This window comes from Podarcis melisellensis (genome assembly GCF_964234715.1).
Source record: "Podarcis melisellensis genome assembly, chromosome: 4".
NCBI lineage: Eukaryota > Metazoa > Chordata > Lepidosauria > Squamata > Lacertidae > Podarcis > Podarcis melisellensis.
Genome location: NC_138531.1, coordinates 39,068,674 through 39,083,364, shown reverse-complemented (window position 1 = coordinate 39,083,364; position 14,691 = coordinate 39,068,674). Strand labels below are relative to the sequence as shown.

The 14,691-nt window shown below is 43.8% G+C and overlaps 1 protein-coding gene and 1 long non-coding RNA gene across 3 annotated transcripts in view; both read left to right on the top strand.

The window, feature by feature from the left end:
- Window positions 1-14,691, top strand: part of LOC309368003 — a 371,432-nt gene that overhangs the window by 140,843 nt on the left and 215,898 nt on the right. The gene's annotated exons all lie outside the window — the stretch shown is intronic.
- Window positions 1-14,691, top strand: part of GEMIN8 (gem nuclear organelle associated protein 8) — a 39,729-nt gene that overhangs the window by 6,724 nt on the left and 18,314 nt on the right. For both annotated transcript variants that reach the window (XM_081907730.1, XM_081907731.1), the window contains one exon: window positions 4,353-4,785. In XM_081907730.1, the coding sequence (XP_081763856.1) occupies window positions 4,353-4,785 (433 nt within the window). The remainder of the gene's footprint in view (window positions 1-4,352; window positions 4,786-14,691) is intronic.

Sequence of the window (14,691 nt, the reverse complement as noted above, 5' to 3'; positions counted from 1 at the left end):
TGGGGAGAGACACACAACAGAGCAGCCTGTCAAGATAACCTGATTGAGGAGGCAGGCATGAAATGAGCAGACAGGAGCATCTATCTCAGCTGCTAATTAGCTGGTGACAAGCATGGAAGGTAGGGGCGGGAGATGTGAGGAGGTCACAAGAAGATGAGAAAATATGTTATATTATATTATAACTTTGTTTGTTTGTTACACTGTTACTTAAAAATTTCAATAAATATTTATAAAAAAAAACAAAAGTGCTTACTCTCTTATATATATATATGAGAGAATAATTTTGTAGAGTATTGTTGTTATTTTTGTGGGGGATCACAGGCACATTTTTAATTGAGAGACGATTTGTTTATGTGTGTTTAATGGGGGAAAGGGATGACCAGTGAGTCCTTCCTTAACAAACGAGCATTTTAAAGCTTTGTCTTGTAATAAAGACATGTGCTCAGATTGCTTAGAATGGTTAGGCGTAAAGAGGGCATCATGGCAGATTTGGAGGAAAGAGAAATGGGGCGTGAGGCGGGTGGGCCTTTGGGACCCAACAAACATTTGTTGGATTCTGTCTCTGTGTTTATCCCTACAGCATTTGAGTAGTGCTGCAAAACACAAATGCCTCTGGGCAGCTTACAGCGAATAGTTGCAATACATGGATAGCAGTTGGTTACAGAGTCCACGGTGCTGATTCTATGTGAAGAAGTGCATGTGCTGCTGAGAACAGTTGAGTCATGTAGGTGGCGTACCTGTATGTAGAGGAATCAGAAATATAGGAGGAAAGACTCTGAGGATGGATAAAGCCCCCTCCTATATTATCAAGGAGAAGTTGAGCTCAGGCAGACCTGAGGAAGCCCAAACCTCGGAAGCCCTAACTGAGGAATCTTCCTCTCTCTTCACTCCATTGGGGCCATTTCACAGGTTTGCCTCCAATGTAGAATTGACAAGAAGCTGCAGCCAACCCCTATTAGGAATTAGTAACTGTGTTTGCAAACACTTGTTTGTTTGCAGCTCTGTTCCACGTATTCATGTGTCCCCCTAAATGACACTTGGCCGCTTCTTGCAGGGTAAATAAGGAAGCAGCTGAGAATAGGAGTGGGAGCAAAATGCTATTTTTGGCATAATAAATGCACAGACCTAAAACCATGGGTGTTATGTTGCATACATCTCGAAGACATGAGATTCTCGAGATAAGAGGTCTGTGAAAAGTAGCACTGCAAACATAATACACAGTACTACCGTGGATCCCAAACGCCTTGCAAGTTGAACGTTTTGGCTCTCAAATGCTGCAAACCCAGAAGTGAGTGTTCCAGTTTGCGAACGTTCTTTGGAACCCGAACGTCCTCCGTGGCTTCCAATTGGCTATAGGAGCTTCCTTGGTTTTGGAAGTCAAACAGACTTCCAGAATGGATTCCATTGGGCTTTTGAGGTACCACTGTATACAGCTCAGGAAGGCCATATGTTATGGTGAAGAAGATGATGGTGATGATGATTTGGGTTGTGTCCAATTGAGTTCCTCCACTGATGGAAGGCTCTTTGATCCAGTGGAGGCTTCTATGAGCCAAAAGGAGAGAGGGAGGCGATTTCTGCATAGTGCCCCTTTCTCTGTGCCACCTGCCATACTGTTCCCCAACCTTCTGGAGCAGATTTTGAGAGGGATCTGCAGAGGAAAGAGGGGGAAAGTGAAAATCACTTTCCAGTAACAGAAACCTCATCTGGGCTACAGAGCCAGTGAAGAGACCCAATTGGAAACAGCCTGATGATGGTGGTGATGTGTAATACAATTGTTTCAACTGATGCAATGTATAATACAATTGATTCAACTGGGCTTTATAGTTCTCTCTCTCTCTCTCTCTCTCTCTCTCTCTCTATCTCTCTCTCTCTCCTCCCCCTTTTAAATGGTTTTAAACACCTAGGCTTCTTCTTAACATTCCCTACAGCATTCTGAGGTTTCCCAGGGTCACTTCTACCCCTTCTCATCCTCCCCTTCCTCCTCCTCCCCTCATTCCCCCTAAAAGAAGTATTTGGCTAAGCATCAGAATCACAATTCTGACTACTTGAAACGATCCTTTGTGTTCCTCTCCTAAATTAACAACAGCTAGGCAAATCAGCCAGCTGTATTCCACTTTCTTTGCTGCAGTCGCCACCAAGATCCGCTTGAGAAACAGTTTGGTTAAAAAGAACAGCTGATAATATTTTGCGCTTCAGCATTGCCTTGCAGCGGAGCAGGGGAGAGAGAGAGAGAGTATACAGCCACTCAAAACTGTTAGAACTATTGGTGATGTATACTTAAAAATTCAGTGAGTAAAGCTAGCAAACCTTATTAAAATATGGTGCAGTTGCTTTCAAAATGCATACTGTCTTGACTTGGCTATGTGACTAATTCAGAGCTACATAGGTAAAGGTAGCACGTTAGGGAAAAGGTTAAGCTAGTGGACATTTGATGTGGGTCACTTTCAAATGCACAGCGATCCATGTACTTTTTGAGATGATAAAATTCTGAGATGCAATTCTACCAGATGCTCTGAATAGTACAATCACCACCTGGCATTTTATTTTCATCCAGAATGTGGTATACCAAACCCGGAACCGAATTGATTCAGTTAGATCCAGACTTGGTAATACTTAAGAGTAGACCCACTAAAATAAATAGGGCTTCTACAGCTAAGGCTGCAGTCATAACAAGGAAGTAAGCCCCATTAAATTAAACAAGAATTGGCATGGTTAGGACTGCACTGTAAGTCCTGATGTTCCCAATATTATTTTTTGAAATTTTAAATATATACAAAATTGTGAATGCGTGAACTTTTTAATTTTAAAAGTTGCATATAAAAATAATTTGGAGCTATTTGCCCTTGTTCTTAAAAGCTGGTTTCCAAAGGCCATTGGGAGCAGTCCAGCGCCATTAAAATAATGGGAATGTTGCCATTGACTTCAGTGGGATGCATATCAAGCCCATTGTTACGGCTCCGTCCCTCCCCCACCAAAGTCTTTCAGAGATGGACTGGGAGGGGAGGGGGAGACTTCTACTTGTATTCAAGTATGTCTGACACAAAAAAGTGCGTCCTATTAGTCCATGGGAACCAGAAAGTGAAACTAGCCATAAACAAAAGGAGACTGACCTCTTAAGACTCATTGTCAAAACTGAATGGCAAGAGTAAATACAATTAGGCTTTTGGAATTCATTTATTCTTAATAGTTTAGGGCGGAATACTCGCGCGGCAGAAGTCAATCCTGTCAAATTCTGAAGCGTTCAGGATTTTGCCTCCAAAATGTATATTCATAAAGCACGGAGACTCGGGGCTGCTTCATGACCTCAAGTTAATCTTGACAGCTTTTTCATGTTGAAATAAGAGTGCAATGTTTCTCACCATAGTAGTGAATTGGGGTTTTGGAGGGGTGCCTAGTAGGGAGGGGGTGTCAGTGTCTTGGTTCATGTTGCCCTCACTTGATGGAGGAGCAGGACACCCCACACACAGATGACATGGCATGTCGTCTTCCATGCCAACGCCAATAGTTTTGAGGTCCTGTTCACATGATTTCTCTCCTTTGAAAAAGAGGGAGAGAGCAACGGTATGCATGGGGGTCTATTCAGTTAAAGACCCCCCATGTCATCTTCATAGTGGAGAGGAGAGACACTAGGATAATGTATAAACTGGGACTGCCTTGCTAAATCTCTTGTCAGCTTAAATGCTTGAGGGATCTCTGCACGCCATTTAGCTCTCGCCCCACTGCTGTTTAGCTATTTGAGCATCCTTTTCGGCTTAAGCAAATGGGTTGAGTTTGTGCAACCAGGTTCACAAGAGATGCTTTATTGAACTGTTGCACGTTGTATCTTGCTGATTAGAGATGGTTTTTTCCACGGGCAAAGGAGGTTGCACATCTGATTGATTCTTCTGTGTAAACAAATGCTGGATTTAATCCTAGGTTGCCTTGAACAGAAGAAGGTAGCCAAGGAGCAAAAGGATACCCTAGTTACATGAGCGATTCTCTTCTGGCTTGGGTGAATCAAGGGAAATGCTCTCCCTTACTTTAAGGATAGAGTTATAGTAGACACAGAGCAAGCACAACCTGTGGCCTTATCTCTTATCCACTTGGAGCTACTAAGCTACCCGATTTCAGGCTCCTGGGGACTTCTGTCAACTTAGGTGATCTTAGGATTGGTGCAAAGCTGCCAGTGCCTTATAAATCAAAATATTTTACCAACCACCTAAGAGCCATGTGCTTGCGACTGAGCTAATAGTAGGACAGAAAGTTGCATCGCTTTCCGAATTAGTGGCAGGAGTAGGCTGCATGAATTAATTGGGAGATGGAGGACATGCTGTAGAAATAATTGATTTTTTAATCTTTGCCCATGTTCTTAGGGGGATTCAGTGCCTCAAGAGAAAGGACCATGGTATTCCCAAAATGTCTATGTGAGATACTGGAAGCATTACAACCAAGCCATGGAGTGGATGAGCAGGCACCGATATGCTTACAGGAAAGCCATGGAGTCCTTGTATAATCTGCCATTTCCTCCTTCTGAAAGTCTTCCCAGTGGACGCTACTCTGATTGGGATGAAGGGGAGCCCTTGAGGTCCTATTCTGCTTTCACACGAGGGAGCCAACCCAGGCTCCCTCCCAGGTCTCAACATGTCCCACGTAATGCCACAGGCAGAGGAGTCGTGGAGAGCGATTCTGAAACAGACACCGACTCCGAAGACGAAGCAGATATCGAGTGTGACTTGAGCAACATGGAGATCACAGAAGAGCTCCGCCAGTATTTTGAGCAAACAGAGAAGCACCGGGAAGAGCTGCGTAAGTGCCTTCGACCATGTTCCCCATGTTATTAATACAGCTACTCCCTTCTCTCTTTCTTTTATCTATAACACACATACATACATACATACATTTAATGATTGGTTTTTGGCTGCCTTTTAGGACCAAGCCCTCACAAGCCGGCTTACACACATACAAAATATTAAAATGGCAATATTTGATGAAAAATGCAAATCTCAATAAAATACCATGAAAAACAGCACTGGAAAGTAAATAACAAGATAACAATAAAGCACTAGTAGCAGCTCAGCCCAGAATAATAACTTTTAAAGCAAATTTTGCAATTCAGTAGCAGGTCAAACATGTCCAAGGGGCATACTTTCAAAATCCCACCTCGTCTGAGCAGCTTGGGGTGACAGAATTTGAATCCAGATCTCTCTAGTCCAAGGGTTCTAGCTCACTTAGGTTTTACTCAGAGTACACCCACTGAAATGAATGGGCCTAATTTTAATTGGTCTACTCTTAAGTACAAGTAATGTTGGATTCAAGCCCCAGATCGTGGTTATATCCACACCATACATTCAAAGTGCTCTCATAGCAGTTTTAACAGTCATTGGGTTGCATTCAATGTAGCACTAAGGTGAATATTCTTCCCCCCTCTTCTCCCCATGTGCACACCCCTAAATCTGCTCTGTGTTTTCCCACAACCGCCGGGAGCAGTTGGTTGAATGCTACCCATAGCATCCCCCAAAGAACCCTGGGAATGGTCATTTGCTAAGAGTGCTGTGAGTTTTTCGGAGAACCTTCACAGAGTTGCAATTCCCATCTTTAAATGTGTCTCGTGGATGTTGACCTATATCTGCAACACAAAGCTGCACCTTTGTTTAGGTTTACATGCAGGGCAGGGCATGGCATGTTAAAGGAGAGAGGCAGAGAGAGGCAGAACTGGCCTAGTGGGCTTTTCTGGGAGGAAAAACCCTGCCATTAAGAAATTCCACCCCTTCTTGAAGTCTTTGATCTAATGGCACTGGAATTCAGAACCTGAATTTGTGCACCTCTATCAGTCTACCTCTAAAAGGAGCCCCCTGTTAGTTCATTTCTTTTTTTCTTTTATGCCACCCCACCATCTACCTTACATCTTTTTGCTGCCTGCAGAACTGCTTCTTCAGTTTGTTTACCATGGCAGAAATATTCCTAGAAAACCCCCCTTCTTGAGGGTCTTCTGAGAGCCAGTGTGATGTAGTGGTTAAGCGTGGTAGACTCATAATCTGGGGAACCGGGTTCACTTCTCCACTCTTCCACATGCAGCTGCTGGGTGACCTTGGACTAGTCACACTTCTCTGAAGTCTCTCAGCCCCACTCACCTCACAGAGTGTTTGTTGTGGGGGAGGAAGGGAAAGGAGAATGTTAGCTGCTTTGAGACTCCTTCGGGTAGTGATAAAGCGGGATATCAAATCCAAACTCCTCTTCTTCTTCTTGGCTGAGCCTGAATGCCATAAGGTGCTGTCAGTGTACTTGTTAATACAGTGGTACCTGAGGTTACGAACAGTCCTGCTTACAAACACTTCAGGTTATGAACTCCAAAGACCCAGAAGTAGGTGTTCCGGGTTGCGAACTTTGCCCCGGGATACGAACGCAATCCACTTCTGGGGCCGCGGGAGGCCTATATAGGGAATGCACGCCTCTGGTTAAGAATGGAATGAATTAAGTTCATAACCTGAGGTACCACTGTATAGACATATGAATCTGGCACTTTTAAGGTTAAGTTTAGCAGATAGTTGGAGCAGCCCAATGGAAATTCCTGGCTGTGTCGTTGGAAGTCTGGAGGAAGCCCTGACGTAACCTATAATATGGATCAGCCATTTGCTTTTCTTTTTTTCCCTTCCTTTGGCTTGATTCCAGGACATCTTTAACCTCTGAGTACTGCAGGAAGTTGGCTTTCTCTCTTTCCAACCCAACTATATTCCACTTTCATAATCGGAACTGTGCTGTATTTGGGGAGAGGAAGCCTTTAGACAAATCAGTAGCATCTTCTCTGTGTAATAGTTTGTTAAAATGCCTTGGGGTTAAAAGGGCTTTCGAGAGTTTTTTTTATTTTATTTGACTGGCGCCTGTTTTCTAGGCTAACAAGAGTTCCTTGCTCAGCAGCCGTTTCAGCCACTAGAGTGTCTATTAAGAATAACAGCAGAGATGGAGGAGGAAGAGTGTCTTTCCAACTCTATTATAGCCTGAGTGGTGCCCCCGCTCAGCCCCTTGAGACCTGGGTGTGTGGAAGAGATACACCAACACTGCCTTTAATTACATAGAGCTATTGATTTTGCAGAGTGCAGCTTTTTAAGCAGAACAGAATTTCAGGGCGGAATTTGATTAGGCCAAATGCGATAACCGCATTACCGTGCTTCGTCTTTCATTCTCTGCAGAAAACCCCTCGTAATATATATATTGATATTGATGGAACTGTAGACTGTTTAAAAAGAAGAAAGAAAAATGCCAGGCATCATCACTGTAATCTACAGTTCTCCCATGCTCATTGGCTGGAGGAGGTGGCGGGAAGGAGAGATAGTCTGAAGCAGGAAACCTCCTGTGCTTGTAGAGGAATCCTTGCACATTTTATAACCCTGGAAAAAGTTCTAAAAAGGCAGGAAGCCTCTATGATCACAGGAGCCAAACTCATAGAGAGTGACGAGAATGGCAACTGGGGGGTGGAGCTTAATTCACCTGGCCGTGGAGCCCTTCCCAGCTTCTTTACTTAACAATAAGAATGAGGGTATTTCTCTTTCCATTTCTCCTTTTGTCCTGTTCTTTCAAGCCCTCAGCCTATTTCTTCCGGTCTCAGTCCACAGACTCTAGCCTCTTCACTCTGCATTCATTGATTTTTAGTAGGACACTGACACTGGCCTGATTCAGCCAGCCATGGTTTCCTCTTAAAAGAATGCCCTTCTGCTTCTCAACTAAGCACAGTTCCCCATAGCACTGGAACTCAGAAATTTTACTTCTAAGTGCAGCTAGGTGATGGTTATCAAACCATGGTTTGAAATCATAGTTTGTTAGCTAACTTCAGCTCCTAAGTTTGGACATAGTGGAGAACCGTGCTTAGTTCGAAAGTTGAAGTTGAAGCCTGTGGCAGGGCGGACCTATCTATAATCCCAATGAGGGAAAATGCTGGGATGACTCTGGTTCTTTTGCATCCCTAAAATCTACCCCATCCTCTTTGTGCAACTTACCACTGCTCATTGCCCACTTTCCTAGTAATATGTGCAAAGTGAGGGCAGTCCAGAAATTATAAGGTGCTTTGACAGGTACTGAGGCCTGTGGACGTTGTCATCTTCACCCTGCAGCAAGACATCCAGACCTGATCCAAAGTTGTGGACCTTGTTTGGGGTTTTCAGGAGACAGGAGGGGAAACTATCTTCCAGATTAATTCCAAATCAGATTTAATTCTGATTGGGAGTGTGGTGGGTTTGCCCATTACTAGTGATGCGTTGTGACTTAATACATGGTTTGCTGTCTGTGCCCATGGAATGTTCTGGAAAATCCCAAGCGGTTGAGAGGTGTGGTCAAGACTGAATATAATCCTTTTTTAAAAACCTACTTCATATTCTTTGGAGTCAAGGGTAAAGAAAAAAGAACAATAATTGGCCTTAAAATATTTTTCATTCCTTCCTTCCTGCTTTCCGCCTTCACTCCAGGAACCTCTTCAGATTCTGACAGCCTGTGGGCTTCTATACACTGCAGCCTCAGTTCTGTGCGCTGCCTCGACTCCCAACTTTGACCGTGAAGCATTTTTTAAACTGGCAACTCCTGAAACCCTGCGCCTGATTTAGCACTCCAATAAGGATGTGTTGTGTCTCTCCCCCTCCCTCCACCAAACCCACTCTTTTTTTTCTCTCTCTCCCTCTCTCTTCAAACAGCTTTTCTTTTCTTTCTTTGAATTCTTCTGGAGTGCTCTCCAACCCTTTGTAATTCACATCATGTGCTAGGCTCCTAGATGGCCCCCAAACTAGCTGTGCTAACCGTGCTTAGCTGAGCTTTTACAATATGCCAAGTTATTTACATCATTGCGCTGTAGAGAGTCGTATACCGCAGGCAAAGTGTGGAAACAACTGTTAGAAAGCTACAAAATGATTCCTTCCCAGCAGACCTCATCCATTTGCTTCTTCTTGTTGTTGTTGTTTTTCCAGTAAGGAAATCAGGCTGCAGTTTTGCACACACTTACCTGGGAGTAATCCCAGTAGAATTCAGTAAGATTTCGAAGTAGACGATATACAGTACATAGCATTGCAGTATAAGACTTTACATCCAGTGATTCTCCCTCCCACCACCGTATTCAAAATTATTTAATAGCTTACATTATTGCTTTAAATTGGCAATTCTTTCTCATTGTTCCTTGCAGAACTGGTAATTCTAACCTGCAGGAGACTTTTTGTGGTTGAGTTTAAATGACTTCCCAGAGGCTGTTTATGAAGAGCATGAAGTCATTTTTCCGGGTTATTGCACCTGTCAGATGTATCCAGCATTCTGTTGTGAAGCTATTCAGAAATGCTGGTTATAAAGAACACGAGACAGCAAAATAGCCCTCTTAGATTTGCCGAGAAGTTCTTAAAGCTGAAAGGAATATAAAACACTGGCAGAAGCTTGCAGAGTTCTTGAATGATGGGTGGCCTCACTTTCAACACATCCATGCTCAACCTAAGAATTTTCTTTGCCTTTGATTTTTCTGCATATTAAATCAAGCAAGATTAAAATAAAGAACATAATAGAAGGCTGCTTATTTGCTGATCAGAAGACCTGAGGCTCCCCTGCTCCATTGCAGTAAGGTAAAGGGACCCCTGACCATTAGGTCCAGTCGTGGCCGACTCTGGGGTTGCGGCGCTCATCTCGCTTTATTGGCTGAGGGAGCTGGCGTACAGCTTCCGGGTCATGTGGCCAGCATGACTAAGCCGCTTCTGGCGAACCAGAGCAGCACACGGAAACGCCGTTTACCTGCCCACCAGAGTGGTACCTATTTATCTACTTGACGTGCTTTCAAACTGCTAGGTTGGCACGAGATGGGACCAAGCAACGGGAGCTCACCCCGTTGCAGGGATTTGAACCGCCGACCTTCTGATCGGAAAGTCCTAGGCTCTGTGGTTTAACCCTTTTTAATACAGCAGCACCTCGCATTGTGAGTGGGGCTAACAATTAGGTATCACTTGCTGCTGCTGCTGCTGCTGCTGCTGCTGCTACATAAGGACTTTTTTTCATTGTGTTCCTTTCTGGAGCAACTGTAGGTTGCAGGACAACTGAACCCTGCAGTATATCCAATCTGTTCCTTGTCTTGCCTTGTGACCAGGCTGAACCTGGCTTTCTCTTGCGCCTGAGTTGGGCCTTGCCTTGCCTCACCATATCACACAGTGGGATACCCAGAAAGCTTTTGCAAATCACGTTGCCTTTCTTCAGTGCATAGCGCTATGGCATTTGTTCTTGATCTTCTCAGTATATTTTCTGCCCGTAACTTCTGCCAATGTGGGTATCTGCTTTAAAAAAAGAAGTAAATAAAATTTGCACATGACTTTTTGCTACCAAAGCCATTGAACAACCACAGGGGGGAGGGCAAGAGATAGTTTGGCAGGAAATTCACCATGCTTTAATTTAAGTAAGGAAATAGCATGGCCCCAAATACTGTGTTGGGCTCAAGCTACCCAATTAATGTAAGAGACAGCAAACAAATTCCACTGGCTGTGCTTTGCAGAGCTGAGATACATGGAAGCGTCATTTCTGAAACAAGCAAAAATGTAATTTAAACAGATTGGCAAATGCATGGGGCAGATGCTATATTTAGGGACTGAGGGGAGCTTCATGTTGATGGCTCCTTGCAGAGAGCAGTAGACAATTCTCCTCAGGATTCTGGACTTTCCCACCATCAGTGTCTTTTCTAAGCTTGGCCTTTTTATGGATTTGCTCTGCTAGTGTCTGCAGCTGCCTTAAGGGCCTCCTGTAATTTTTCTTCCCTTCCATCTTCCTTCAGGGGAGCCTGTAAGAACAGCTGTTGGCGAGGGGAGCAAGTGATATTACTGCCAGGAGCACCTCTCAGGAAAAGTCATTCCCTCCCTCTGAGATTTCTTGTCAGAGCCCCACTCTTGGCCCGTAACCTTGAAATCCTGTTTCTGTTTCCTGCGCTTTCTCTTTTCCCAGGAAAGTCCAGCTTTCTCCCAGCTGCTGATTTTACTGTAGTTTGGTTTTTATGAGAGGAAGGTCAAACTTGCACTCTGTTTGGTCCAAACATTTAAGATCCTAGATTAGATTATATCAATTGCCTGTTTCTCATTTGTTGCTTCGCATCATGAGACATTTTATGCTTCCTTTTCTTTTATAGTCATGTATTGCCTTTTATTAAAAATGGAGCTAAAAAGCTTGGAAATGATAGATTCATTGAAAAAGGAGAAGAAATAAAGAGGCAGAAAACAGGCCTCATCAGATGGGCAGGGTGTAAATAAATTATTATTATTATTATTATTATTATTATTATTATTATTATTATTATTATTCACCACCATCCCCTTCCCGAGACCTGGTGGACTAACAGTTTTTACAAGATGTGGAAGAATACCTCCTTATGTTTTTATCCCATTCAGAAGAGACATTTATTTTGAAAAAGTGAGTGAGTAAGCGAGAGACATTCTACATTTTACTGTTAAATATTTTAATCATAGAATTGTAGAGTTGGAAGGGACCCTGAGGGCCATCTAGTCCAACCCCCTGCAATGCAGGAATATGCAGCCATCCCATAACGGGGATCGAACCTGCAACCTTGGCGTAATCAGCACCATGCTCTAAGCAACTGAGCTATCCATGCCCTGATGTTAGCATATATATTTAATGTTAATCTTTAATATCTCCCCCCACGAAGGGGTGAGCTCCTGTTGCTCAGTCCCTGCTCCTGTCAACCTAGCAGTTCGAAAGCACATCAAAGTGCAAGTAGATAAATAGGTACCACTCCGGCAGGAAGATAAGTGGTGTTTCCGTGTGCTGCTCTGGTTCGCCAGAAGTAGTTTAGTCATGCTGGCCACATGACCCGGAAGCTGTACGCCGGAAGCGAGATGAGCGCCGCAATCATGACTAGACCTAATGGTCAGGAGTCCCTTTACCTTTTAATGTTACAGTCCCCTAATGTTGTATATCTAATGCCCCCACTATTGGGTAATACTGTCACAATGCCACCCAGGTGATCCGATTGTGTAGCAAAATGTGCTTCTGCACTACACCACAGTCTAAATTCTGGAAGTCTGCTATATATATAATCCAGAAATTAAGCATTTGGATGTTACAGTGACATTTCAGATTGCAGGAGAGACAAGTGGGAGGCAACAGCAGTCTTCAAAAGCCAGATCCTGGATTCCAGTCAAGTTTAAATTAGAATCTGTTCTAAGAAGAACCAGATTAACATGCCAGTTTACTTTAACCAAAAAGTTAAGTTTATTCACAGAGCAAATGGAACGTAAAATTTCACTCCAAAAATAAACAGAGAAAATGTGAATTCTGAATTCTAATGCCTGTGTTAACTGATTAGCGAGGCAGTTAATTTAACTCTACACCAAAATATCCTCAGCACCAGGCAGCAGGTTTGAGTTAGAAATAAAAAGTCCCCCCTCTGTCCCCAGGGCAGAAGATGTAACATGGAATCTAGGAAGCAGGCCTTTTCTGGTTTGTACCCTTAGCATAAACTTTGCTGTGTATTTATAGGAACTTGTCTGCAGAACTGATGCATGAATGCATGAATGAATAAAATCTTTATTGCTAAAAACTATAAGCCGTCACAATTGGTCACAATGCGTAGAATACAAATAATTTAAAACTGAACAGCAGCAACAGCAAAGCAAACATACAAAAATGCAAAGATCACACCTGGCATGCCCTGCTGTCAGACCAAGATTAACCAGTGGATTCAACATTTTGCATGCACACACAGAAAGAGAAGGTTAGGGATCTGGGTGAAACAAAGGCTGGATACAGACTTTTAGTTACCTGCCGTTTTGTACAAGATAACATGTTGAATCCCTATCTTTCTGCAACAGATGTTGCCCAGTGGCTCAGTCCCATGCCACTCTTAAATATGTTTAAAATTTGAATCATGCTCTCACTGAAACTTCTCCCATGATCTGCCCACCCCATGTGATTAAACCACATCAGATCTTGCCAGCTATTAGCTAAATCAGTTTTGAAGGTAGAATTCATCTGAAATATGTGACAATTTGCCACTTTAAAGTAAAGATAAAGGCACCCCTGACCATTAGGTCCAGTCGTGAATGACTCTGGGGTTGCAGCACTCATCTCGCTCTATAGGCCGAGGGAGCCAGCGTTTGTCCACAGACAACTTCTGGGTCATGTGGCCAGCATGACTAAGCCGCTTCTGGCAAACCAGAGCGGCACACGGAAACGCCGTTTACCTTCCCGCTGGAGCGGTACCTATTTATCTACTTGCACTTTGACATGCTTTCAAACTGCTTGGTGGGCAGGAGCTGGGACCGAGCAACGGGAGCTCACCCTGTTGCGGGGATTCAAACCGCTGACCTTCCAGTCGGCAAGACCTAGGCTCTGTGGTTTAGACCACAGCGCCACCTGCTATTATTATTATAGTAATAAGCCCCATATTTGTTAGCTTTTTAATCTCACCCTTCTTTTAAGGAACTTGAAAAAACACACAATGTTTGTACCCCTCAATTTCATTTTCACAATAGTCAACTCAAGCAAGCTGAACCCAAGGTCACCCGGTGTAGGTTATAGCTGTGTGGGGAACTGGACCTTGGGCCATATATAGTCCAACATCTGTCCATGCATATATTCTGTTACAAATGTCACTATGATTGCTGCTTTCCTCTCCAGTGAAAATGGCTCTTTCCTTGCAGAAGAGACAGCAAGGTGCATTTGAGACAGGAAGCTGCCTGATCTTCCCCAAATCAGATTTATTTTGCGTGTGTTTACTTCTCCAGAGAGAGCTGTTACATTCGTTCCTCGCTACCATAACTTTGCCCTTCAACTTTTGCCTTCAGTCCCTTGCCAAGTTCAATGTACTTTCTGAATGTAGCTAATTGTTTTAGAATGCTGCAGCGCGTCGCCAAATACAATTAGAAATCAATCTTAAACTTCAGATTTGAACGGAGTTTTTGTATTGGATTAAATAGTGCCGGTAATGGATATTATGATGTTTATCTAATTCTGTCAAACGTTGTAGTTTGAGGTTTATTAGGAAATGTGTTCCAGATGATTCAGAGCTGCCTTGCCACAGGCATCTGAGGATTTTTGCTCCATATTGAGATTGATGGGGAAGCAGGAAGGGAAGAATACACACACACACACACACACACACACACACACACACACACACTGAAAAAGGAGAAAACACCTGTTCCTTGTGTAGTCCAGTCAGTTTGTAGCTGAGCCAAAAGTTTAAGGGCTAGTTTACAAATTGCTGTTTCTACATGTAATGGGAATTGGGGTTGCTTGTGCGTAAATTCCAAACTGCTCCGAGCTGGCTACGTAGCTGGACCTTTTCCCGGTTTGACAGCCCTAAAAACGCGACTGTCTCAATCACTGGCAGAATCCGTCAGTGGGCGTTTCCTAAACTTCCTCCAACATAAGAATTCCTTAACAGATAATCTCCTCCTCGCTTCTCTGCGCGGAAGCCTTCTGCGCAGAGTGGGTGTGCCAAGGGGTGGTCCTGCACTTTCCTCACTGACTTCACTGGAAGAGTCTCGGAGCCTCCCCCCCCAAAGTACTCTCAGCCCCTCCTTTCTTCCTGGTGTCACCTTGGTTTCCTTCCCCAGCGGAAGCTCTCTCTCTCTCCTTGCTGGTTCCCTCTCAGACATCATTAGGGAGCCTTGCCGCTCCACTCGGCTCCGATGTCAGTTCCCTGACACTACATAAGGACAGCTCCTAGCCATAGCATCGAGAGTGGCTTGTCACTTT